At 45.5% G+C, this 25068-nt stretch overlaps 1 protein-coding gene across 1 annotated transcript in view; it reads right to left on the bottom strand.

Annotated features, from left to right (window-relative positions):
* Positions 1-1335: 1335 nt before the first annotated feature.
* Positions 1336-25068, bottom strand: part of LOC125642520 (BTB/POZ domain-containing protein KCTD8) — a 37797-nt gene continuing 14064 nt past the window's right edge. The window contains exons 3-5 of the mRNA XM_075132377.1: positions 23305-23430; positions 6410-6511; positions 1336-2494 (exon numbers count right to left, since the gene is read on the bottom strand). Coding sequence (XP_074988478.1) covers positions 1977-2494; positions 6410-6511; positions 23305-23413 — 729 coding nt within the window. The 5' untranslated portion in view covers positions 23414-23430 and the 3' untranslated portion in view covers positions 1336-1976. The remainder of the gene's footprint in view (positions 2495-6409; positions 6512-23304; positions 23431-25068) is intronic.

The raw sequence follows: 25068 nt of genomic DNA, 5'->3' as shown, positions 1-25068 counted from the left end.
TAACAGGGTTCAAAAAAGAACTAGATAAATTCATGGAGGATAGGTCCACCAATGGCTATTAGTCAGGATGGGCAGCAATGGTGTCCCTAATCTCTGTTTGCCAGAAGCTGGGAATGGGCGACAGGGATGGATCACTTGATGATTACCTGTTCTGTTCATTCCCTCTGGGGCGCCTGGCATTGGCAACTGTCGGAAGACAGGATAGTGGGGTAGATGGACCTTTGGTCTGACCCAGTATGGTGTTCTTATGATGAAATGGAACTCAATCAGTGCAGGATATAGCCTGCCCCCCTTCTCACCACTCAAGGGTGTATCTGGTACTTCAGTGGTACTGCACTTGATCATTGCTGAAAGGCCATGTGGTTATACTGGATATCTGCATGTTTGTGGCATGCTGGGAAGTCACAGTGATGTAAGCCAAAGCTTCAACCACATAGGAAGTGGTGATTTACCTGGGCAATGTCACAGTGTGAAATGCTCCAGTGCAACCCAATGAAAATGCCCTGTAATATGATGAGCTCTTTGTGCGCTGTTGATTTATATCAGATACACATACCATTCGGTGGCCAATTTTAGTTTTCCATTCACTCTGGTCTTATTTATAGATCTGGGCTGAGGTTCTCAAAGCTAAATCTAGAGCTGGTCAGAACTTTGGGTTTTTTAGGCATTGAAAATTTAAACTTATCAAAAAATTCAAAACCAAAATACTTAGGTTCAAATCTGAAATATTTCAGTTGGGATTGCTGCCACGGTGTCTCATGGGAGTTGTAGTCCAGGTGCTTCATGCTCCTCTTCTCCTCTATAGGCTGGGACCTTTGTTGAACTACACTTCCAATGATGCACCATGGTCTTCCCTCCTGGTGAAAGGAAGCGGTATATTGTGGGATTTCTATGAACATGGTGCATCATGGGAGAAGTAGTCTAGTAAGGGAGCCCAGCCCATAGTAGAGAACAAGAACATGAGGCAACCCCAAATACAACTCCCATGAAGCACCCAGGTGGAATTTCCAAATCAAAGAATTTCAGATTTTAGCCAAAAAAAGCAAAAACTTTTCAGTTTTCAAGCATTTAGTTCTTTGACCGAAAACATAAATAAACTCCATGGAAAGCAAAGGCTTTTTCAAAAACATTTGTTTAGTCAATAATGCAATTTTCTGTTAAAATCATTTTAGATGGAAAATTTTTGAACAGTTCCAGCTGAATCTAGGGGATTTAGATGCACAGTTGCCATTCACGTCAACAAGAACTATGTGTCTAAATCCCTTGTGCAGCTTTGAATAGCTCAGCCCAATCATTTTGAAAAGAACAAAAAAAAGAGCTGGGAAGGGACTGGAATTAGGTTAATCATCGGCTACATTTATTAACCCTGGGAGCTCCAATCACAGTCATGCTGTCGTAAAGGCAGGAATGTCCATACTGCTTGGGCGTAGGTTTGTCCCTACAGACACAACGCAAACCAGTCTCAGTTTCCTCCTTCCCATCCTGACTCCTTCAAATATTTTCACTTCTAGGATTTGTACAGCTCCTTTCATGCACATTTCACCCTTGACTGCCCTGGGAACAAGCAGGCTGTAGGTTTATAATCTCTGCCTGTGGAGCACCAATTCCTGGAATGACCCATTGACCAAGAAACCACTGCTCTTTGTTTTGAATACATGGACCAAATCCTGTTGTCAACGACCCCTGAGTGACCTGGGTAAAGTCAGTGAAATCAGACAGGAGGTAAATCAGTTAGTCCCAGTGTCACCAAATAACTGGTTTAAAGTAAGAGGCTCTCTTAAATCCCTCTTCAAGGAGGGCTCAATCCTTCAAGATGCTGAGCTGCTCCTGGTCATCAATAGGGGCCGAGGACACCCAGTACCTGGCAGGCTGGCAGTACCTACCATCATGGACGGGATGCAGGGGAAGGTGCCTCTTGTGGCTTTGGAAGCCAGTCAGTCCTGGGTGGTGGGAGGCTTCAATCCCAGCCCCTCCCCTCAGACATGGTATTTTTTCAGTAGTTCGCTTTGCCACTGCCGCTTCTTGTTGGGGAAGGAGACGGGGATCTTGATCTTCCTGAAGTCTTCGATGCACTTCCCCAGCTCCGACTCCAGTGCCCTCCTATCCTCACTGACGGAAGGTGCCTCGGGGCATCTCTCCACCCCGTTCTCCTGGATGTTCGAGTGGTCACTATTCCTCCTCTGGCCCATCTGCTTCACCTCCTCCAGGAATTTGAGGGAGTTGGAGAAATCCAGGGTGTTAGGCTGAGGCGGACATTCCTCCGGCAACTCCGGCCAGGGCAAGGAGGCTGTGGAGCTGAGGTCACCAGCCTCCAACTGGGGACCTTTGTCAGGGAGACTGTCTCCAGGGGGCAGAGTCAGGTCAGGTTCACAATGGCTGTCCAAGCTGGAGGTTGAAAAGTCATAGCTGCTGTCCATGCCGGCCGAGTCCTTGTGTGTCTCCAGGATTGGGTTTGGCTCTTCTGTCACCTCTGGGGCACTGTCTGCTGCTGGCACTGGAGGGGAAAAATCAGAGACCAACGTTAGGGATAGGTGGCTCGCATAAGGGCACATTCAACATTATGGGCCAAATTTGGTGCCCGCTGACATGCCACACAACCACACTGAGCTCAGTGGAGGCTCCAGAAGCCAGTGCAGAGTTTAGCTGTTTTGCTGCCATTTCTTCAGCTACTGCTCTGAGGGGAAGGAAGTGCAAGGAAAGTGCTGATGTATTGCTAGCTGTTTTCAATGCACAGCATTTTATCCTTTATTTAACCATTTCCTTTGGCTTCTCAGTTCACCCCACCTCCACCATTTCTCTCAACTGCGCACAGGAAGAGACCAATCCACATGCCCCTCATGCTCTGTGGATCACAGCTAGGGAACCACTGCTGTAGGCCAAACACAACAAAATAGGGGCTCTAGCATGAAATCCAGACCCAACTGACAAAACTCACATTTACCTCAGTTGGGACAGGGTTTCACCCATAATCCTTGCTGGGAGAGGAGATTCAGTCAGTAATAGAGCCCCATACAAGTGCTTGGCTGTTTTTCATTTTCTACAGACACTGGTCAAACCCCACAAGATGGGACATATTCAGCATGGTGTGTAGAGCTGGGCTCAGCTTTTGCTTTGAAACAGGAATTTGGTTACCCGTTGGGCCGTGTTCATGAATCATTCAGCAAGCCTGGGGCTAAATGCTGGGCAAACCTGGAAGCTGATCTATGGGTTTGGGTGGAAATTTTATAAAGCTCACTGGTTTCAAAGGATTTGGGACACTGAACACTGCTGTTGTTAGGAGCTGAGTGAAAATTGTTATGGGTTGAGTTAAAACGCCCTTGAGATTGATAGGGGAGTACTCACCCTTCAATTAACATAACTGTAAGCATAAACCCCCACCTAAGACAAAAGGTGTGGGTGAACTCACCCAGGAGATTTTGGCTGAGTATTGTTTGGGTAGGGATGTGCGGGGGAAGAGAGATCACATAGAAACTGAGATCAGGCAAGAACAGAGAGAGGGACTGAGGCGAGTTAATAAAGCCAAGCAGGACCCTGTAAGCACAGTGTGACGCTGGAAGAAACTAGAGAGAGAGATTTGGGTTTGGTGTTGACTAACGAGTCTTGGGGGCTGTAAGCCAAGAAACTGCTCCTTTGTTCTTGGTTCCTTCTGCATTCAGAGACACAGGACTTTGTACACTCTTTGTAAATAAACAAGATGGCACCAAAGAAAATACCAGATGCCCTCAACTTCTATTTCCAACTGGAATGTCCCCAGGGCCCCAAACTTAGACTAGCTGCTTGGGTCGAAAAGAGGTAACAACATTCAGCATAATGCGTAGAGCTTGGCTCAGCTCTTGCTTTGAAACAGGCTTTTTGCTACACATTGGGCTGTGTTTGTGAATCATTCAGCAAGCCTAGGGCTAAACTTTGGCCAAGCATGGGGGCTGATCTGTGGGTTGGGGTAGAAATTGTGAAAAGCTCGCTGGTTTCAGAGGATTTCAGGCTGAGCTTTGGGGTGATTCAATCATGAAACTAAGATGAATGGAAATTGGAAAGTGAAGAATAAGTTGCACAGCTTCCTACATCTCTAGCTTCTGAGTTGGTCTGAAACAGTCACAGCGCATCTCTGTATGTTAGCATTGGTGGGAAACAAGCAGTGACTCTGTATTGGAAACAGCTACTATGTTTCAATTTCTAGCCACAGGAACAAATCATGCAATAAGGAACTTTAATGGAAACTGATACTAAACCATTTAGCAAGTTCAGCCCTGTCCCCTTGCCCTGAGTTAGTGAAAAGCAGCATATGCAGCCACAGCAGAACCCAAGGGAGTGGGTCTTTTACTGATCCCTGTGCCCAGCAATGTACAGAGATTACAGGGCTAATTCCCTAAATGCATCTAATAGCTGCAGACTGCAGGTTATCATGACAGTGCCCTCCCTGAGGTTCTCTTGGGTAGAAAAAACTCAGTGGGTAACTCATTTTGCATAAGGAAACATTTTCCCAGCATGCATGTATCTAGTCCAACTGCATACTGGGGCGTGCATGGAATATCACCGATACAAGAAGCTGCTACCATGTGATCATCTCAAATGATAAAACAGTTAGGGGATTATTGAGAACAGTGAGCTGAGCATTGTATGCAGGGCGACGTCTCTCTCTAGCCACATATTGTTATAATAGCAATATAGGGCTGGAAGGGACCTCAAGAGATCACCTAGCCCATCCCCTCACTCTACGGTGGGATTAAGTATTACCTAGACCATCCCTGACAGGTGTTTGTCTACCCTGTTCTTAAAAACCTCCAGTGATGAGGATTCCACAAGCTCCTTGTGTCACCTGTTTCAATGCTTAGAGTTAGAAACTTTTTCCTAATATCTAACCTAACTCTCCCCCTTGCTTCAAACTAAATCAATCACTTCCTGTCCTACCATCAGTAGGCACAGAGAACAAATGATCACTGTCATCTTTATAACAGCCCTTAACGTATTTGAAGACTGTGATCAGGTCCCCCATCAGTCTTCTCTTTTCTTCTCTAGACTAAAGATGTCCAGGTCTTTCAATCTTTCCTCAGAGGACACATTTTCTAACCATTTGTTATTTTTATTGTTTTCCTCTGGACTCTCTCCAATTTGTCCACACCTTTCTTAAAGTGTGGTGCCCAACACTGGACACAGTGCTCCAGCTGAGGCCTCACCAGTGCCAAGTAGAGTGGGATAATTACCTCCCAGGTCCAACATACGACACTCCTGATAATACAAGCTAGAATTACATTGCCCTTTTTTGCAACAGCATCATGTTGTGGACTCATATTCAATTTGTGATCCGCTATAACCCCCACATCCTTTTCTTCCATACTACCACCTACCCAGCTATTCCCCATTTTGTAGTTGTGCATTTGAGTTTCCTTCCTAAGTGTAGTACTTCACACTTGTCTTTACTGAATTTCATCTTCTTGATTTCAGACCAATTCTCCAGTTTGTTGTCAATTCTAATCCTGTCCTCCAAAGCGCTTGCAACCCTCCAAGCTTGGTATCATCCCAAAATTTTATAAGTGTACTTTCCACCGCATTATCTAAGTCATTAATGAAATTATGGACTAGTACTTGACCGAGGAGTGACCCCTTTGGGACCCCACTAGATATGTCCTCCTATCAAACCATTGATAACTACTCTTTGAGTATGTTTTTTTTTCAACAAGTTATACACCCACATATAGTAATTTCATCTAGACCAGTGTTTTTCAACCTGGGGTCTGCAGACTATGTCTAAGATTTCCAAAGGGGTCCGCATCTCCATTCAAAATTTTTGAGGGGTCCGCAAATGAAAAAAGATTGAAAACCACTGATATAAGATCACAGTTCCCTAGTCTGATTCTGAGTTATAGCTGAAGTGCAAACAACTACAGCTGGTTTATAACTTTCTAACAAAACCTTTATTTTTTATTTTATTTTTATTTTTTTGGTGGAAATTTGACCATTTCTCAAAATGAGAATTTTTTGCAAAAACTTTTTTTTCTTTCTCAAATCCCTTATTTCAAATATTTTCAGGAGAAGCTTTTAAGGGGAGGGGGGAAACAAGCCTGTTAAATATTTTTGTTTGTTTTTCCATTTCTGCTGTCGTTTTGCATTGCCAATTTTAGATCAGTTGAGTCACATGGAGGGAATTTTTGTTCCCCAAAGTGGAATTTTTTGAATAACACGGACAGATCTCAAAGCAATTTACAAAGGTCAGTATCATTATCCCCATTTTACAGATGGGGAAACTGAGGCTTGGAGCAAGGCTGTGACTTGCTCAAGGTGACCCAGCAGGGCAGTGGCTAAGCCAGGGCTAGAACCCCTGAGTCCCACTTCCATGCTCTATCCACTAGACAACACTGCCTGTGTGTTGTGGGGTGGGTGAGCTGCAAATAAAGGCACATCAGATACCAGCCTTCAGGCTTGCAAACCCCATCCTGTCTGGAACCGCCAGCTCCTGTGCCGAGCTCCTCCTCACATCCATGCCTGTCTGTGGGTATGTCACTGACTCCAGAGCCTGGGGAGAACAATCCATAACAAATAGAACATCAGCAATCAGGACAGGTGATGGTGCACTTAAAAGATGGGAGGGTCATTAAAGGGCATGGTATCCCTGAGCAAAGCAAGGTATAATGCAGGCCAGCTCTGGGCCCCACACACAGCTCTGCCAACGCACCTCAATCCTGAGTCAGAGGCATCAGTATGGACAAACTGTGAACTCTCTGCAATACTGACCATTGCTCCTGTAGCTCTCTCTGTCTCCGGCTTTGCTTTGTCCTTTTGGATTGGACTGGATGCAGAATAACTCTACTTCTAGAAAGCCCAGAGGGAAATTAGGGGATTTAGGAGCGGGTCTCCGGAGGGGTGCATTCGGAATGAGATGAGCATACGCTGATCCTGGTGAATGCCATTGCTTTGCTATGCGGTAAGGGGAGATCTTCTAAAGCACCTAAAGGAGTTAGGAGAACAAGTCCCATTAACTTTCAATAGGACCTGTGTTCCTAAATCCCAGAGGTGCTTTTGAAAACCCTGCACCAGAGCTATATTTCCTGAACAGAGGGTGCATCTCAGTGTTAAAATGGCTTGGAAGGCGCTCTGCAACATACTGCAGCAAACGCCACAGTGCAGTACCCAGCCCTGCTGCACAAGCCTCCCTTACATAACTGTATATGCACATACATACACGTGCATGCTCAGGGCTAGATCCTCAGCTGGTGTAAATCAACACCACTCCACTGACTTGGGTGATTTACGTTCCATGGAGGAGCCGCGTCTTGGCTTGCACAGCACAGGCTGCATGTAAGGATGTCCTCAGCGTGAGGAAAATGACGCTATCTCCGGGTGCCCGCGTGGCTTTGCATTTAGAAGCAGGCAGATGCTAATCACTGGCCCTTGGAAATGCCTTAGCTCAGTAATAGCACATAGATATCAGCTTAGCCTGTTTTTATCCCTTTACTGAGGGCATGTCCTCGCTTAGCCCATCCAGCAGGGCCCTTATGCTAATGGCTGTAATTATCTGCACTTTGCTAGCAGTGCAGATCTCAGGGGGTCTTTGCTGTCCTCAGCCACTGCTGGCCGCATGCCCGCCTCCCCTGCAAACACCCTACCCAAGGTTCACGTGTGTGTCCTCTGAGTGTAACATCCAGTAAGGCCATGGGGCACAGAGGCTGTTCTGTCCAGAACTGATCCCAAAGGAAATGAACTCCTAGCTATGCCGACCAGGGGAGATCATTTGAGCCATCCAGGCTGGTGTCTCTGTGCTTTACGGACTCTCTCTATCACAGAATGTAGGAATTGCCATAGAAGGCGAATGCGTGGCCCATCCAGCCCAGTATTCTGTCTCCATCAGTGGCCAGATGCTTGCATGAAAGGTGCTAGAAACCCAGAAGCGGGCAACTGTGGGATAATCAACTCATCAACCCCATCAGTTAGAGCTTGGTGCTTGCTGTGAAGGATGAGAGTTCAGATCCCTTCTGCATTTCAGCAAGTCCTGAAACACAGAGATTAGCCTGGATTAAACCTGAGATCAACCCCCCCGTCCTGATTTTGGGACAGATTCCACCTCAGCTCTTATTCCTTCCATGACCTATCTGTGCCCCTGACCTGCTGGGTGACCTTGAGCAAGTCACATCCTCGCTCTGCGCCTCAGTTTCTCCTTGCGCTCTGTGTCTGTCTTGGCTATGTAGACTGTAAGTTCTTTGGGGCAGGGGCTGTCTCTTACTATGTGTTTGTGCAGCACCATGGGGCCTTGATCTCAGCTGGGAGCTCAAGCCATTATCGCAGTACAAACAATAAATAGCACTAGCTAACCTGCTCCTAGACACACCTCCTGGGCCAGCTGCTCTGTCAGGAAAAAATCCCAGGTGTTTCGCCTGAATTTTTCATCCCTCACTTTTCTTAAGCCTTTGCTCCTTGCCTTGCTCTTCTGTCCATTTCAGTGAGTAAGGTAGAGTGCGGAAGTGACATTTACCAAGTAGTTCTTCTGCGCCATTCTGTCTGTCAGAATCCCGCTGGGTGCTATTAACGTGATCCCTGCTTCAGTTATGTTCAGAGTTTGGAGCGGGAGCCATGCATGCATATCCCGGCCCTTGGATCTCTTTGGTCAGCATTTACTCCCAACATGAATTTACCATGGGCTGGGAGCCCCGGGCCCCCCGGCACTGTTAGAATATTCAGCGCACTCCTTTGTCTGATGCCTCCAGCTCCACGGTCTTTCACAGCATCCAAGATCCAGGAAGGAATTCAAAGTCTCTAACACGTCCTCGGACTGTCAGTGCACTCTACAAACATTTTGGAATAGAAGAGAAAGGCGGGGGAACATTCCTATTGAGAGGAAGCCAGCAATGGCCTCGCCGCTCTCTCTGCAGGGTCCCAGCACCTAGGAATGAAGCTGAGCAATGCACAGCAATGAGCAGGGTGTAGCGGAGCCAGCCCCATGGCAGGCCGAGGCAGCTCCCCCAGGTGGATCTTTGTCTTTCCTCCACTCCAGAGTCCACGATCTCCCTTCCAAGTGAGGCAGCTGAGCCAACTCCATTCCACCCCAGCTGGCTGAAATCAGCCCTGGGCTTCCATGAGGATTCTGACTCCCTGATGCATCTACAGCCTTTCCAAGTCAAGAGCTGCCTAAAATGAAGTATCCTGCTTTAATTGCCCCCTTGTGGAGACCCAGCCCTGGTGGGCAGTTACCCCTGCTCATTGCCAAGAGGTGAGAAGACTGGGTTTGACTCTTCTGTGTTTAGAGGGCATTGGCAGTGTCCAGAAACGCTAAGGGGGCTGCCACCATGTGGTGATGCCATGTCATGACAGGCACATCTCACGGATCTAACTCAGTGGGTTGGTTGTGCCGGAGCAAGGCCTTCAGGGATGTGAGAAAAGCAAAGAGGACGCTGAACCCAGCACTGTGTTAGCAGGAGCAACAATGCGGCTTCCCAAGAAACGACCATAAAGAGACCCAGGAGAAGCAGCTAATTCAGGTTCCACCTTCATAACCAGCCTGGGTACTTTTACGCTTTGGTAGGCTCAGGGACTCTGCCAGCCTCCAAGCATGGTTTGTTTACATTGGTGCCCCCTTTCCCTCTTTTAGCTCAGAGAGAGCAAAGCTTCCCACAAATTGGGGGCCAAGATGTTTTCTACTTCATCTCAGCCAAAGGGCACCAGGCCAGGGCTCTCCATCTCAACCATGATCTCCAAGGGTGTCCTCTCCTTCATCTCAACCAAAACCTTTCTCTGAAGACGGCCCAGGCCACGGCTCTAGTCACAGGCTCCTGGCTAGAGGGACTCCCGTGCCCACAGTCGGGAGGGAGCCTGAATGGAGAACGAAAGCAGCAGTAGGTGTGCTGTGATGGACGATGCTGTGCATTGACCTTGTGATGGTTACCACCACTGCGTGTCACTGGCAAAGCTTTCCACCAGGATCACTCAGGCTACATCAACAAACAGGTTTTACCTCACGTGAGCTGACTGCCAGTGAACTCAAGGTAGTTAACGTGATCCGAGAGGCTACTCTGGTCACACCCCAAATGTTTATTCCAGGTGACAAATGGGGCCGATGCAGAATGGTTGTGTCACCTGGGCAGCTCCTGGAACATATGAATCTCAACTCCTGCACTTGTCCAGACTGCAGACGGGAAAGTCAACCTGTGCTGCTGTTTCTGCATGGCTTTGGTCCCTGATACACCATCAGGGGCGAGCAAAACTTTCTGTAAATGTGCATCTCCGACCCACAGCCTCAGAGCATCTCCCTGCTCGCTAAGGCTGGCTGTGCCAGCAAAGGCTGTTTGTTAAATCTGCAACGTAATCAACACTGCAGCTGGATTAACTGCCATGGCAACCCATCTGTGCCACCAGAGTGCCTGCACCAGGTTAATCAAACAGAGAGCCTGTAGTTTTGAACCAGTTTACGGCTAGCAATTACTACTCAAGTTTGCTGCTGTGCCAATGCACCTCACTCCTGACCTGCAGCACCCAGTGCAGTTCCGATCCCAGGCACTCACACAGCTCTGCCAATGTGCCTCCCTCCTGACTCACAGTCCCCTTGCTATTCCAGTATCTTGTTCCTCCCCAAGAGTTCTGCCAATGCCAATGAGTCCTGACCTGCAACAGCCCTTGCTAGTCCAGTCCTGGGTCCCTCAGGTTGGGTCTACATTGCAAATGAAAGACCTGCGGCATGGCTGTGGCTGGCCTGGGTCAGCTGACTCAGGATCACGGGGCTATAAAATTGCAGCGTAGATGTTTGGACTAGGGCTGGAGCCGGGTTTTGAGACCCCGGAAGGGGGGAGGATCAGAAACCGGGCTCCACACCTCCATACTGCAATTTTATAGCCCCGCAGTCCGAGCCCAAGTCAGTTGACCCTGGATCTGAGACTCAGTGCAGCATGATTTTTATCACAGTGTAGACCTACCCTCACATGGTACGTATTTACCGCATTGTAAACCCAAGTTTGTGGGACCTGGGCTTATGGACTTGGTGTTTCTAACCCTATGCTTGAAAATCCATGCTGCATGGTAAATCCAGGCTTTCAGTTGCTGGACCCAGGGCTCACAGCTGTGCTAATGCATCCATGCTACGCTACCCAAACCTTCTGACTCAGGACTGTGGCATCCACACTCCAAAATGACAGGGCTTGGACCCGAGTCCAGCAGGACTCAGCCTCTGACCCATCCCCCTAGCAGGGTCCTAGGATCCAGGTCCTGAGTGCTTGCTGACCTGAATCAGACTGTGGTCAGGAGGGCTTGGGCTCAAACCTGGGTCAGAACCCAGGTTTTGCATGCAGTGCAGACATATCCTGAGGAGCAAACACTGCTAATCTTGAGATAAGGTGCTACACCATGTGGGTGTTTGTGATGTTCACAGAGACCAGCTTCAGACAAAACTCATTTCACCTGTGACCCAAGACAGGCTGCAAACAGGCCTCCAGAACTGAAAGTCAGGAACTCCCTGACTGCTCTGAGTCCCCTTTTTCCTAATGCAGCTTTTCATGATCAACTCCTGCAGCTGCTGCACCAAAGTGGGGTGTGGGAGGTGGAGAAAGAAGCCTGAGCCTTTGAAAGAACTAACCTTGCTGAGTTTAAATTATAATTCTGATTTCCCTCTGCCACTCAGCTTGTCCTTCGCTGTCAGGGATGCAACGTGGGCTCAGCGCTCGGGAATGGCAAAGCAAGAGGTTGGGGCCGCGCAGCGTCAGGTGAAATGAAAATCAAAGAGGAGCTGCTGTCAGCTTAGGGGGAGAGCAGGCGCATTTTAATTAGCTATCTGGAACCTGGGCTGCTGGACTCACCCCTCAGGACTTTGAGCTCTAGATGTGGAGGGAGGACACGTGGATCAATGGTTGCTTCCATGGTTAGGTCCAAACACCTTCAAAATACCTGGGATGGGGAAGGGGAGGAATTATAGTGGGGGAAGAATTAGATGGAAACATCCTGGCTAATGAGGCCTCTCTGTTCCTGGTTTAGTCTTTGCATAGTCTGTTAATGCACCAAGGCTGTTCAGAACCAGCTCCAAACCGCACCTTAGATGGATGTTGTTGAACAGTTTTGCTACGTTCATTCTACTGTTACCAGCAATAGAGATCTTGATCCTGAGCTCACTAGTTGAATTGCAAGACAGAGCCTGGAACAATAACAAATTGTCAATTAAAGTGAAAAGCCATATTTATGAGACATGTGTTTTGCCCACTCTTCTATATGGCTCACAAACATGGACGATTTATGCCAAATGACTAAAGATCTTTCATATCAGATGCTTGCATAAAATTCTTCGAATAAGAGGGCCAGATAGGGTGACAAATACAGAAGTGTTAAATCATGCTGGCATGTCATTCAAGGGAACGTTAGTAAAAGACTCAGGCAGCTTGGACATGTCACACGAATGCTGGATTACAGGATCCCGAAGAGTGTGCTGTACTCTGAAGCTTGCAAAGGACCTAGAAAGAGAGGCAGGACACTGCGCGGATTTCAGGATGCTTGTAAAGAGGACTTAGTATTCTTTGCAAAAAGAAAAGGAGTACTTGTGGCACCTTAGAGACTAACCAATTTATTTGAGCATAAGCTTTCGCGAGCTACAGCTCACTTCATCGGATACTGTGGAAAGTACAGCAGTTGATAGATTTCCACTCCATACGGCTAAATGCAGTGCCTTGCATAATGACAGGTTTCAGAGTAACACGGGTGTTACTCTGAAACCTCTTAGTATTCTTTGGAATCTCTGTGGATGATTAAAGGAGCGCGGAATGCCGCTGTGGCTGGCGGAGCCAGCTTGTAGATGGAGCGAGGTGGACTGGATCAAGCTTTCTGATGACTGGCATCAGAGGAGGAAAGAATCTGCTGCTTGGATTAATAGCATTGCTAGCACATGGGTGTGCCCTCCTGTGAATGGGACTGTCACTCATGCATCAGACTCAGCGGCCATCAATTGGCCATGCTCTGTAAAGAGCGATGGTGCCATTGATTGAAACTATTCATAATGCTTGTGTAATTCTCTGGTCAGTGTGTTATACAGTCCCTCTGTGCTTGATTGTGACTCATGGCCAGAAAGGGTTAAACATCTCGCAAAATAAATAACTCTCAAAAGACGTGTGGGGAGATAATATTTGTGTTTTTGTGTATTTACATATGTGTGAGTAGGGTGGACAATGTAATCAACAGTCCCTGTCTATGCTGTATTCTGATAATTCAGAGGTCAAAAGAACATCCTATTATGTAAATTAATTGTAAACACCGGATATCTCTGTATTCATCTCTCTTTGAAATGTACAGCAAATAATCTGTGAATGGTGGAGGAACAAGCAAATTGCCTTATGTTACTTCTGCAGCTAAGTACCAGTGATGGACCTCCTCCAAAGTCACGCTAATTACCTGTTGAACTCCAACTTGTCAAAAGACATGAAATTGTATAAAAGATCCTTGGGTCCTGATTCTGTCATCTCAGATTTGCTTAGGCTTCATCAGGGGAAGTTTGAGTCGCAAGACTGAGGTCCCAGTTATGTTGGTATGCCCTGAATATGGAATTTGGACATTGGGCTATAACCTATGAACTATTTCTAAAAGAACTCTTTGTAACTACAAAGCTCACCATCTCTGCTATGAATCTGCACCTAAATGAATTGAACTCATGTCTGTATGTATATTGATCTTTTAACCATACTCTCTCTTTCGTTTTTAAATAAAGTTTAGTTTGGTTAATAAGAATTGGCTGTAGCGTGTATTTGGGTAAGAGCTGGAATATTCAATAACCAGGGAGGTGATGTGTCCGATCCTTTGGGACTGATATAACCTATTTCTTTATATGATGAAATAGGATTTACAGAAATTTTCATCACATTTGACATGGGTACCTGGATGGAGGCCTGAGGCTGGATCACTTTAAGGGAACTGTGTTGTTTGGGTTTCTGAATAACCAGTAAGGTAATCAAGAAGCTGTTTTATGCTGGCTTGGTAAATCTAAGTATTGGAATATCCACCAGCTTTTGGGGTTTGTCTTCCCCATTCTTTGCAGTTCACCCTAATTGAGTGACCACAGCTGGGCCCCACTGGGACCCCGGTCACACTGATCCACAGAGGATATCAGTCCGGCACAGGTGTCCCAGCTATGGACATGTCTCTGTAGTTCAACCTGTAGAGAGGTCATGCTTTCAGCTCTAGAAGTCCCTGGTGTAGCCCTAATTATAAAAGGAGGATTAACCTCATCTACCATGCATGAGTCTGAGAGGATTCTGCCTTCAAATCGGCTGCAGTGGTGAGGTTGTCATTAGCATGAGGCCCTTGAGGAGCACACGAGAAGCAGTCCTCTACGTGGTCTCTAATAGTAATGTTGTCAACTTTATTAGCAAAACAGAATTACAAACACCGGAATACAGCAAAGGAGACCGCCAATACAGCACGTCCGACACTTGCGCTGTGTTACTCACATCATCCCTTGCGGGAACCCTGAAGTAGATGCAGTGATCCCAATGCGATCATCAGGCCAATGTGTTCTGATGGGTCTCACTGCCCACAGGCTGGGTATCACCTTTCCCACAGGGTTAGGCTGACACCCACCAGGCCTTATACATATTTAATGATGGGTTCAACCTCCTTTACTGATACATAATTCCATCCCTCAGTAACATGGGGGCCCTAACTTCAATAGGTCACTTGGTCATTTATGACATATTCATTAGCATTTATGTCAATTAGTTGCCATGGTATATCTGCGACTAGTACATGTAAGTTTCGGATAAGCTCAACATCCTTTAAATTTGCCCTACATTTCCAAAAGTGTATTCTCATGGTTCCATATGTAACCTTTTCCCAACATGTAATAGTTTTGGTTACTGTCATACTAAGGTTGTGACTTAGGGTCTTTTTATCAGTTAGTTCCTTATTCCAAGCTATTCGTGTCAAGCTCGGCCTTAGTTATGCTAAGCTAACTGTGTCACAGGCTTGAGGCCTGTGGGTTCTTGGGTTACAGCCGGTGGCGGCTTGTCTGGATTCAAATTCCTGCAGGCCTCAGATGCTTGGGACAAGCTTCTTCAATATGTAACTCATGGTCTGTGTGTTTAATTCAAAGAGGGTGTGATTCTGTTACAGAGCCTGGAGCAAGCTATGGACACTCACGGTCTTAGCTCTAGAGATCTGCAGTACCAGCCCTAGCTTTGTGCACGATGGTGGCCCTTATACTTGCAATGTTCTATGTCGGAGCCCAATCTGGTGCATAAGAAAATCAGCCAAAGGGACTCCCAATTGACTTTAGTGGGAATTGGATCTGTCCCTACATGTTTAGAATTATTAAGATATGCCTATAAAATAGTCCCTGCACCTGTCACAGGTGATCATGCATGCAACTGTCATAACTGAATATGCAAACAACCCATACTCCATAGGTCAGATCTCCACAATAGCCCAAAGGATTACACAACATTGTGAGAACTGGTATATGAACTATGCATGGGGCTTAGTGAAACCACTGCTGCGGAGATTGGTAGAGTCTAGCCAGTGATAACTTCAGCAACTAGTGTCTAGCCACAACAACTCTGTAAAAGTGAGCAGCAGCAGCAAAGAGGCGTTTGAAGAGGAAACAGAAAAGACTCTTTTCCTGATGAATCTACAGAGGAAGCATAGGTAGGAACACCATGAGTACCCAATCTAGGATTTGTCCAGGCCATCAAATCTAACACCTCTACTTTTACTGAGTTCCAAGTGGTTATGATGTTTGTTGTAAGTGTCATCTGAAAGACCTCTCCAGACACTCAGTGCCACTCAACACCATGTTTGTGGCTCAATGAAGAATGCCATTGACTGAGACAGAAACCTTCAAAGACCTACCAAGAGAGGAAGGATGGGCCAGTGGTTAGAATACATCATGGGACTGTGGGGATTAGGATTCAGGCTCCTCCTCTGGTACAGACTTCTAGTAAAAAGAAAAGGAGTACTTGTGGCACCTTAGAGACTAACCAATTTATTTGAGCATAAGCTTTTGTGAGCTACAGCTCACTTCATCTGTATGCATCCTGATTGGAGGCACCTGTGCTGCACTTTTAGTGTCTCTGACATTTAGTTTTAGTGGGGCAAGTTGAGTCAGTCATTGGCAACTATCTAGGCTAGGGAAGAGACTAATGCATGAGTTGGTTGGTTGGAGGAAGGTCTTATGGTCCTTCTTCACCATAGTAACACAGCCCATTATTGCCACAGACCTGCTCCTGTGTAATCACTCACGCATACAAACCATCTCTGCTCAGGAAGGATGGTCCCTATTCTGTTCACTTCTATTTACCATTTCCCCATTCAAGAACACTCTCCTTGTTCAGTACCATTCTGTACAGTTCACAAGTTTTGTCCTATCTCAGATGGTTCCTACTGGTGGATGGCAGATTCTACCCAGCACGATAAATCCAGTAATTAGGATTAGCAGTATCCGCATCATCCCTTGTTATCATAACATCAAGCAGATGGAAAGGGGAACCAGTGCAGTCAGATCCAGAACAAGCAGCCAACCCACTTTGAAGTTCCCTCAAGGGCGACCAGTTTTAATGATTGCTGTTCTCCAGGTGCTTTGATTTCCCAAGAGGCTGGGATTTACCAGGATTGATCTGAGCGCTAGCATCTGTTTTCAGGGAGTAGAAATGGTGTGCACACAATCAGCTAAAGAAAATTTTCTTTGGAGGAACTCTCAGGGTGCGTCAAACAACATGTCCAGCCTAGGGGAGGTAAATTTCCAACAGGATGGCAGCAGGAGTCCCCAGTACTTTGCTTAATCAAGAACTTTAACAATCAGATCACAATGTCGGAGTCAAATGACAAGGATGGGATGATGTGGCTGGGGTGTTGAAGGAGAAGTTTGGTCATTGCTCTAGTTGTTCAGTTTCATTGAAGATATGGGTCAAAACCATTGTGAATGCCCGGCTTTCCAGCATGCCGATCCAGCACAGTTTTGGGGGAGCTGTAACAGCGCTCCAGCATTTCTGGTGGATAGTCCCGCAAATACCAGGAGTGTGTCCCAGCATTTCTTTTTTCAGGACTTGAACACAGCCCTTATGTATCCACTGACATCACAGGGCCCTATCCTCAGCTGGCATAAATCGGTGTAACTCCACAGAAGTCAGTGGAGCTGTGCTGATTTACACCAACAGAGGATCTGGCCCACAGTGTGTATGTGTCTCTGTCTTCGACACTGGAGTGCAAATGGCACGACTACAGTGACAGCCCAGAGAGGTCTCTGAGGCAGAAATCTTTACTCAGCTCCCTTATGGGACATCAGGCACAAGGTGGAAGGAAGACTTGTGACACCTTAGAGACTAACCAATTTATTTGAGCATAAGCTTTTGTGAGCTACAGCTCACTTCATTGGATTCATCACTTGCATCCGATGAAGTGAGCTGTAGCTCACGAAAGCTTATCCTCAAATAAATTGGTTAGTCTCTAAGGTGCCACAAGTCTTCCTTTCTTTTTGTGAATACAGACTAACACGGCTGTTAGTCTAAAAGGTGGCAGGGTAGCACATGGCAAATATTTTCCAGGAAAAGGAGTCCTGCCAGCATGACAAATTTCAAAGTCAACCCACCTCTATAACCACTTAGTTTCTTCCCTGGGTCAGAATCTACAGTGTACGCTAGATCAAGCATAGTGCTGCTTAGACACAGGTTGGACACAGCAGCAATCAAGTCATTGGTGTGCTTCATAAGACTCCTCCCTTTGTGTGTGGGTTTCTCTAGGCTGTGGCATGACCCTGGAAAAACATATCCCTGGAGGAAGCCATTTGTACCTGACTACTCAGAAGTTCAGAGGAGATGATGAGAAGTGGTTAACTCTCTGAAGGGCCTCTGGCACGCTTATACATGGATGTAAATGCACCTAGTTCATGGATGGGATGGATGCCTTAGAAATGCATATTGCAGTCTAATAATGTCAATAACTTCACAGCTGTTGTTGCCCTTAAAGCATTGCCAGTTCTTCCTTAGATAAAGGTTACATCAATATTTGCAAAAAGAAAAGGAGTACTTGTGGCACCTTAGAGACTAACCAATTTATTTGAGCATGAGCTTTCGTGAGCTACAGCTCACTTCATCGGATGCATACCGTGGAAACTGCAGCAGACTTTATATACACACAGAGAACATGAAACAATACCTCCTCCCACCCCACTGTCCTGCTGGTAATAGCTTATCTAAAGTGATCATCAAGTTGGGCCATTTCCAGCACAAATCCAGGTTTTCTCACCCTCCACCCCCCCACACACAAACTCTCTCTCCTGCTGGTAATAGCCCATCCAAAGTGACAACTCTCTACACAATGTGCATGATAATCAAGTTGGGCCATTTCCTGCACAAATCCAGGTTCTCTCACCCCCTCACTCCCCTCCAAAAACACACACACATAAACTCACTATCCTGCTGGTAATAGCTCATCCAAAGTGACCACTCTCCCTACAATGTGCATGGTAATCAAGGTGGGCCATGTCCAGCACAAATCCAGGCTTTCTCACCCCCCCACCCCTTTTTTTTTCCCGGGGACACACACACACACATAAACTCACTCTCCTGCTGGCAATAGCTCATCCAAACTGACCACTCTCCAAGTTTAAATCCAAGTTTAACCAGAACGTCTGGGGGCGGGGGGTAGGAAAAAACAAGGGAAAATAGGCTACCTTGCATAATGACTTAAATAGAGACTGGGAGTGGCTAAGTCATTATGCAAGGTAACCTATTTCCCCTTGTTTTTTCCTACCCCCCCCCCGACGTTCTGGTTAAACTTGGATTTAAACTTGGAGAGTGGTCACTTTGGATGAGCTATTACCAGCAGGAGAGTGAGTTTGTGTGTGTATGGGGGTGAGAGAACCTGGATTTGTGCAGGAAATGGCCCAACTTGATTATCATGCACATTGTGTAGAGAGTTGTCACTTTGGATGGGCTATTACCAGCAGGAGAGTGAGTTTGTGTGTGTGGGGGTGGAGGGTGAGAAAACCTGGATTTGTGCTGGAAATGGCCCAACTTGATGATCACTTTAGATAAGCTATTACCAGCAGGACAGTGGGGTGGGAGGAGGTATTGTTTCATGTTCTCTGTGTGTATATAAAGTCTGCTGCAGTTTCCACGGTATGCATCTGATGAAGTGAGCTGTAGCTCACGAAAGCTCATGCTCAAATAAATTGGTTAGTCTCTAAGGTGCCACAAGTACTCCTTTTCTTTTTGCGAATACAGACTAACACGGCTGTTACTCTGAAACCTATCAATATTTGCACTATTTCCTAATCTCGCTCTGGGAATGGGTAAAGAATGATGCAAATACTGAGGAAATGCTGTTTAGCTAGCTGAAGCCACTGGCAGATTTTAAGGGGTGATTATTTTAGGTCTCTCTGCCTTTCTCCTCCTCAATAATCCCCTCATCCTGCCATTCAGGCAGAATTTGGCCCAGCGCATCTAGAGTTATTTGTGTGTGTGTGCGCCAGTGAGTGAGTGAAAGGACAGCCCAATCCTCATGGTAGCCTCACTGATCAGGTGTAGCAAGATTACTGGAAAACAGACTTTGCAAATTCAAAAATTAATCAGGAAATGGTTTGGAATTGATTTTGGAAAAGGGGGATTCACAGTCTCTCTTGAGTGCTGGATGCAATACGGTGTAAGGACATCATACCTTCTAGGGTTACAAGCTCTGGGGACGAATTCTTACCAACTGGACTTCTGTTTCCCCTCAAAGGAGCTTAGAAGAGCTGGGTGAATCCTGCTAAACACTGTCCACAAATATTCATTCAGATTTCTAGCAGGTTTGCATAGGGTCCATGTTCATCCCCCCTTTTGAAGCTTCCAGCAAATGGGTTTTGTTCACACAAAAGTTAGGCGAATAGCTGTTAATTCTTCAGGAGGTAAAGGTTGTTGGTGTATGACCAAGATGATTTTTTATCATTTTCTATTTTCCTTTCTAAGAGGTTTGCCATCCAATCAGAGAGAAGAAACCCAACCATGTCTACATGCACCATTTCATCTTAGTCTGCTCGGGTCATTGCCAATGACATGCATCCTGGCAAACTGATTTCTTGATATACCTGAGCGTGGCCAATTCATTGTGCATGTGGAGAGCCTGCAGCGGCCAAATCCAATGTATCGTGTGTATCAATGACATACATAAATATACCATGTGTATACAACAGATTAGTTATGTATGGGTATTCATTTAGCTGTATTTTCTAAGTCATGTCAAGGGCACCTAAGTGTAATAAGCATTCTTTTTAGTGGGTCTATAAATCTGAATATATATAAGAGTGAACGAGAGAGAGAGATTAATGCACTGAGAGTGTGTGTGTGTGTGGGTACAGACAGAAGCTACCAAAACCATTTGGTGTGTGTGCAGGTACAGGCAGAGATAGCCTAACCCATTGTGTGTACATTTGCAAGCATAGTCAGCTATTGCCTAACAAATAGGATGTGTGGGTTGGCAGCCAGAAATTGTCTATGATGCAGTGTAGGTGTGTGTACATGCATCCGCAACTGTAGGAAATAGGGAATTCTTCATTTAGCTCCATTTTATTGCTCAGTCCCCAGAAGAAACACGTGAGACATAAGCTAGACCCCTTTGTCTCCAGTTTTTCCATATGTCTCTTGTGAGTTCATATCTCACTTCTGCTGATCGTATTTGGGCCATGTCTCTGTTTCTCCCTCATATCCCCATTATAACTGGCCCAGAATCCTTCCATGAAACAAAACAATAGCAACAAAAATGCTATAGTGGTAGCAAGTCATCAGGACAGGGGAATCACCTCACCCTGAGCAACGATGGACACAAGGAGTCCTAGAAAGAGGACCACCGATTTTAGTGGGATTGTTGTTTCTGGCCAGATGGTATCAGATGTGTCCATAAGTATGAAGAGAGAAGATCACACATCATCACACTCAGAGGAAACTGAATAGGGCCTGAATCACAATCATAAAGAAAAGATTCAGTTTCTAATACAGAAAATTACACTGGAGGCTGCCAAGGATGGTACTACTTAACAGAAACACATTTTGGTTCGGTGTAGGTTCTGTATAAATATTGTCTATTTTAACTGACAGGTTAAAAATCATACATTTTTCTAAAAAATACTTCTCTCTGTTACAAATAATGCCTTTGATTATTTAAAATGATTTTTTTTAAAACTCATTTACCTTTATCCAGTTTTGCTGCCTGCCTCTTCTCCCCATCCCCTTTCCCTTTCAGTCTGAGTACTGAAAATAAGACTGGTCAGTTTCATGTTTTAGTATAGCCAGTTTCCAGTCAATTTTACTTTCAAGCGCTCCTGCTAGCACAATGCTGCAAAATGGAGAGTGCAAACCGTAGAAGGCAATGTTTGTTTTTTAAAAAGATAAACTGCTTACATTGGAATGAGGTAAAATACAAATATTTGGGTTGTTCTTAGAGTTTTTAAATGCTTGGTTTCTACAAAAATCTAAGTTTGGTTTCAGATTTGCCATTTTAAATCAGGAATAGTATGATTAAATTTAAACATATAGATAGGTATTGATATATTTTAAATATCTAAGAATAGATATAGCTATATTTCAGATAGAGAGAAGGAGATTAGAGAGAGAGAATCTAGAAAGAGATCTAGATATATTCTAGACAGAGCTATATTACAATCATTATATACATACAGATATTAGATACAGAATTAGATATTTAGGGTGAAATCCTGGTCCATATGTAGTACACAGAAGTTCTTCCACTGACTCCAACGGAGTCAGGCTTTCACACTTAGAATCCAGTTGTTATTCTCCATCTACAGTTATCTATTTTAAAATACAGTGGTTGCCATTACAAGATCAGTATTTAGCATTAGTTAATATGTAATGACCATGTGAGAGTCCTCATATCTCCCCTACACATAGAACAGGAAGTAAGTGTGGTCACCGTATGATATCTGTTGGCAACCAAACTAGGTCACGTAACTGACCTGACCTACTGGGCACAGGGGTCGGACTTCAAGTGGTATAAATTGGGGTAGCTCCATTGAAGTCAACAGATTTTATGCCAATTTACACCAGCTGAGAATCTGGATCAGGATTCTTTCAGGGTTTGTCTACATGGGGAAATAGCCCAGAGTAGCTAGTATGCTCTAGTTACTCTTCATTACCTCCCCAGGTGGACACTTGTGCATTAAGCTAAACCACAGGAGGGTGCTTTTAGTGAGCAGCAGGAGTGTCCACACAGGGAGTTAGTGCAGAGTAGCTAGTGCGCTTTAAATTCACAGCCTAGCTTACTCCTCACTAACTCCCCTGTGTAGACAACTCCTCAGTTGTTGATATGGCCAGAGCCTCCCTAAAAATGTTTTATGCTGTTTGGAAAACTCTGGAGCCAAGGGACTTCAAAGATGTTCTATTAATCACTTGAGTGCTGTACAACACACGTCAGACATGGACTGGGAAACTACAACTCTCAGGCTGAACCTTGGTCAGCCCTGAAGTGCAACATAAATGCTTCATATACCACAGCTAAAATCCACCATCACTCAAAGGGTGCAGCAGACAGCACTAGTGAAAGGCTTAACAGAGGGTATTGTACATGAATCCATGCTGTCGGCAGCGGGAAAGGGAACCTCTTATGGTAAAAGGTTTCCTCTCATTGGAGTGCTGGAGCCAGAAGGGCTGAGCTTTGTGGCTTTCTCGCTGTTACCGCCTGTGGGGTGATAGAGGAAAAAGACCGAAGAGTCTGACTGACTCACTTCTTATTCATCCTTTATTTGAATAAAGCTCTCACTTGAAGGTCCGTGGGAGTTTTGCTGAGTAACGACTTTGGAATTTGGACCCGATGAAGTGACACTCATAGCCAAGTAAGAGTCCTCTGGAAACTTAGACCATCATGGGGCAGAAGGATGATCTCTTGGTTAAGGGGTTGGACTGGAATTTACAACAGCTGGGTTCAAGACCCCCTGTGACTTAGGGCTGGGTATTTAGGCACTTACATCCCTTTAAAAACTTGGCCTTTAATCGCTCTGTGTTGCAGTTCCTCACCTATAAAATGGGAAGAGTTCTACTTCCTCTCTCCACCTCAGCTCAATAGGCTTTGAGCTCAGAGGCAAGAGCTATGGGTTTGTACAGCACCTAGTACAGCAGGGCTCTGATTCTGGTTAAGGCTTTTAAGTCCCGTCACAACAGGAATAATCATATTCCTACCTGCTAACTGGATGATTTATAAAACCCAGGTCCGTGTTAGAGGTGCTGCTAAGCAAGGCTGCCAATGTGACGCCAAGTGAATTAATTGTTCTGCTTGTGGCAACAAGACCCTGAGATTCTGCGAAGAGCCTGCATTTGGCCCCATGTGCCCACCGCCCATGGCATGTGGGACCCAACTGGCAAACGTTCTCACCTGGAAGTAATGCAGCTTCATCTGCCTTGAGGTCCAGCGTGGGCTCAGAAGAAGAGGAGAGATGCTCTTTAAGGCTCTGCTCGGGTTCTGCAGGAGGGGGAGCAGCCATGCTGAGGCAGGAGCTACCTAAAAAGCCCCGACCCAAAGAGAGTGATTAAGGTGAGATTCCTGACCAGAAAACTTGAAGAGAAGGCAAGGGCCATATGTAGCAGGAGTGCAGGGACTGTCTTATGAAATCTCTCCCGTTCTAAGGGTCTTGTTGCCCTCCTGGATACAGACAACATCAGATGCTGCTTCTCCTCTAATACATTCCAAGCCTATTAATCCCCACATGAAGGTACCTTCCCCTGGGCAGTATGTAAAGGTCACACCACAGGATTTCACAGCATACACTCTACAGTCAGGGAGAGCATGACAATACTCTTTCAGTTTAAAGAGATCTGGTTCTTTCTATCTGTTTCCTGCTCTTCCTTTGTCCATAGAACTGGTTCGGAAACGGACTCTCCCATCCAGTGAAAAATGTCAAGATTTCAAAATCCTTTTGTCCCAATTTGGGACAAAGAGCCAACATTTTGAAATTTTTCAGAAAATGAAGTAATGAAAAAAAAAGTCACTTTGAGTCAATCCAAACATTTCATTTCAATGAATTCAAAACACTGTTTTGATTCCAAACCCCTAAAACACATCAAATAAAGTAAATGTCCAAATGAAAAGTCATTTCAAAATGAAAAATCTAAATTTTTCCATCAGAAAATTTCAAAATGGGACAACATGTTCAAACTATTTTCTGATTTTTTTAATGAAATTTCATCAGAATTGATGCAGTTTCACACAACATTTCAGTTTTGTTGAAATGGACGTTTTCTGACAGAAAACTCTTTTGACAAAAATTTTCCAAACAGCCCTATTTGTCTGTTCTCACTCCCTTCCTATCTCCAGCTCTTAAGACTTGGTCTGGCCCCAAAATATACTGGCAGGAGCAGAGAAGCTCTGTACAATTGTGTATCATAGAATACAACTAGCAAACCAGTCTTTCTCCACTCCACCCACTTCCCTCCCTTCTAGAAACTACCTTGCATACTGTAAAGAGGTAGCTAAATAGATATTTCCTTTTTAATAGGATTGATATAACATAACCACTCCCCTACCCATACAGGGCCAGTAGAACCATTCAGACAGTGCATTTTCCACACTATAAAAAGAAAAGGAGGACTTGTGGCGCCTTAGAGACTAACAAATTTATTTGAGCATAAGCTTTCGTGAGCTACAGCTCACTTCATCGGATGCATTTCCACACTATGGTATTTGTAACAAGATACTTAAACCAACAGTAACTGTAAATGCCCCCTTTGGATCTTTGGGCTGAACCAAGTCCAGGCTGTTTCATTTCCATTGATCGCATTGTGCTTTATGTGAGATTGTTTCACCCTTTGAGGGCTGCTCCCCAGCAGCGTGTGCTCCCAGGGGTGTGACACTGATACACTCTCACTGGAGAACATGCTACGGCTTTCCACCTCTGGGCTATTCTGGTATGGATGCAGGGGTGTGGTGTGGAGGGTGAGGCTTGGCGTCAGTTAAGAGGGGTGATGGACAGACAGACAGACTTTTGTGCACATTTTCTCTCCTACATTCTCATCTCTGCATATTCTCTCTCTCTCTCTCTCTCTCTCTCTCTCTCACACACACACACACACACACACACAAGCAAATTACTCAGCAATTATTTTTTTTGACTGCACTGGTTTTGGGCAACTCATTTTCTAA

This window comes from Caretta caretta, chromosome 9 (assembly GCF_965140235.1).
Source record: "Caretta caretta isolate rCarCar2 chromosome 9, rCarCar1.hap1, whole genome shotgun sequence".
In the NCBI taxonomy this organism is placed as follows: domain Eukaryota; kingdom Metazoa; phylum Chordata; order Testudines; family Cheloniidae; genus Caretta; species Caretta caretta.
The sequence above is the reverse complement of the archived record's forward strand: the minus strand, read 5'-3'. Positions and strand labels throughout refer to the sequence as shown.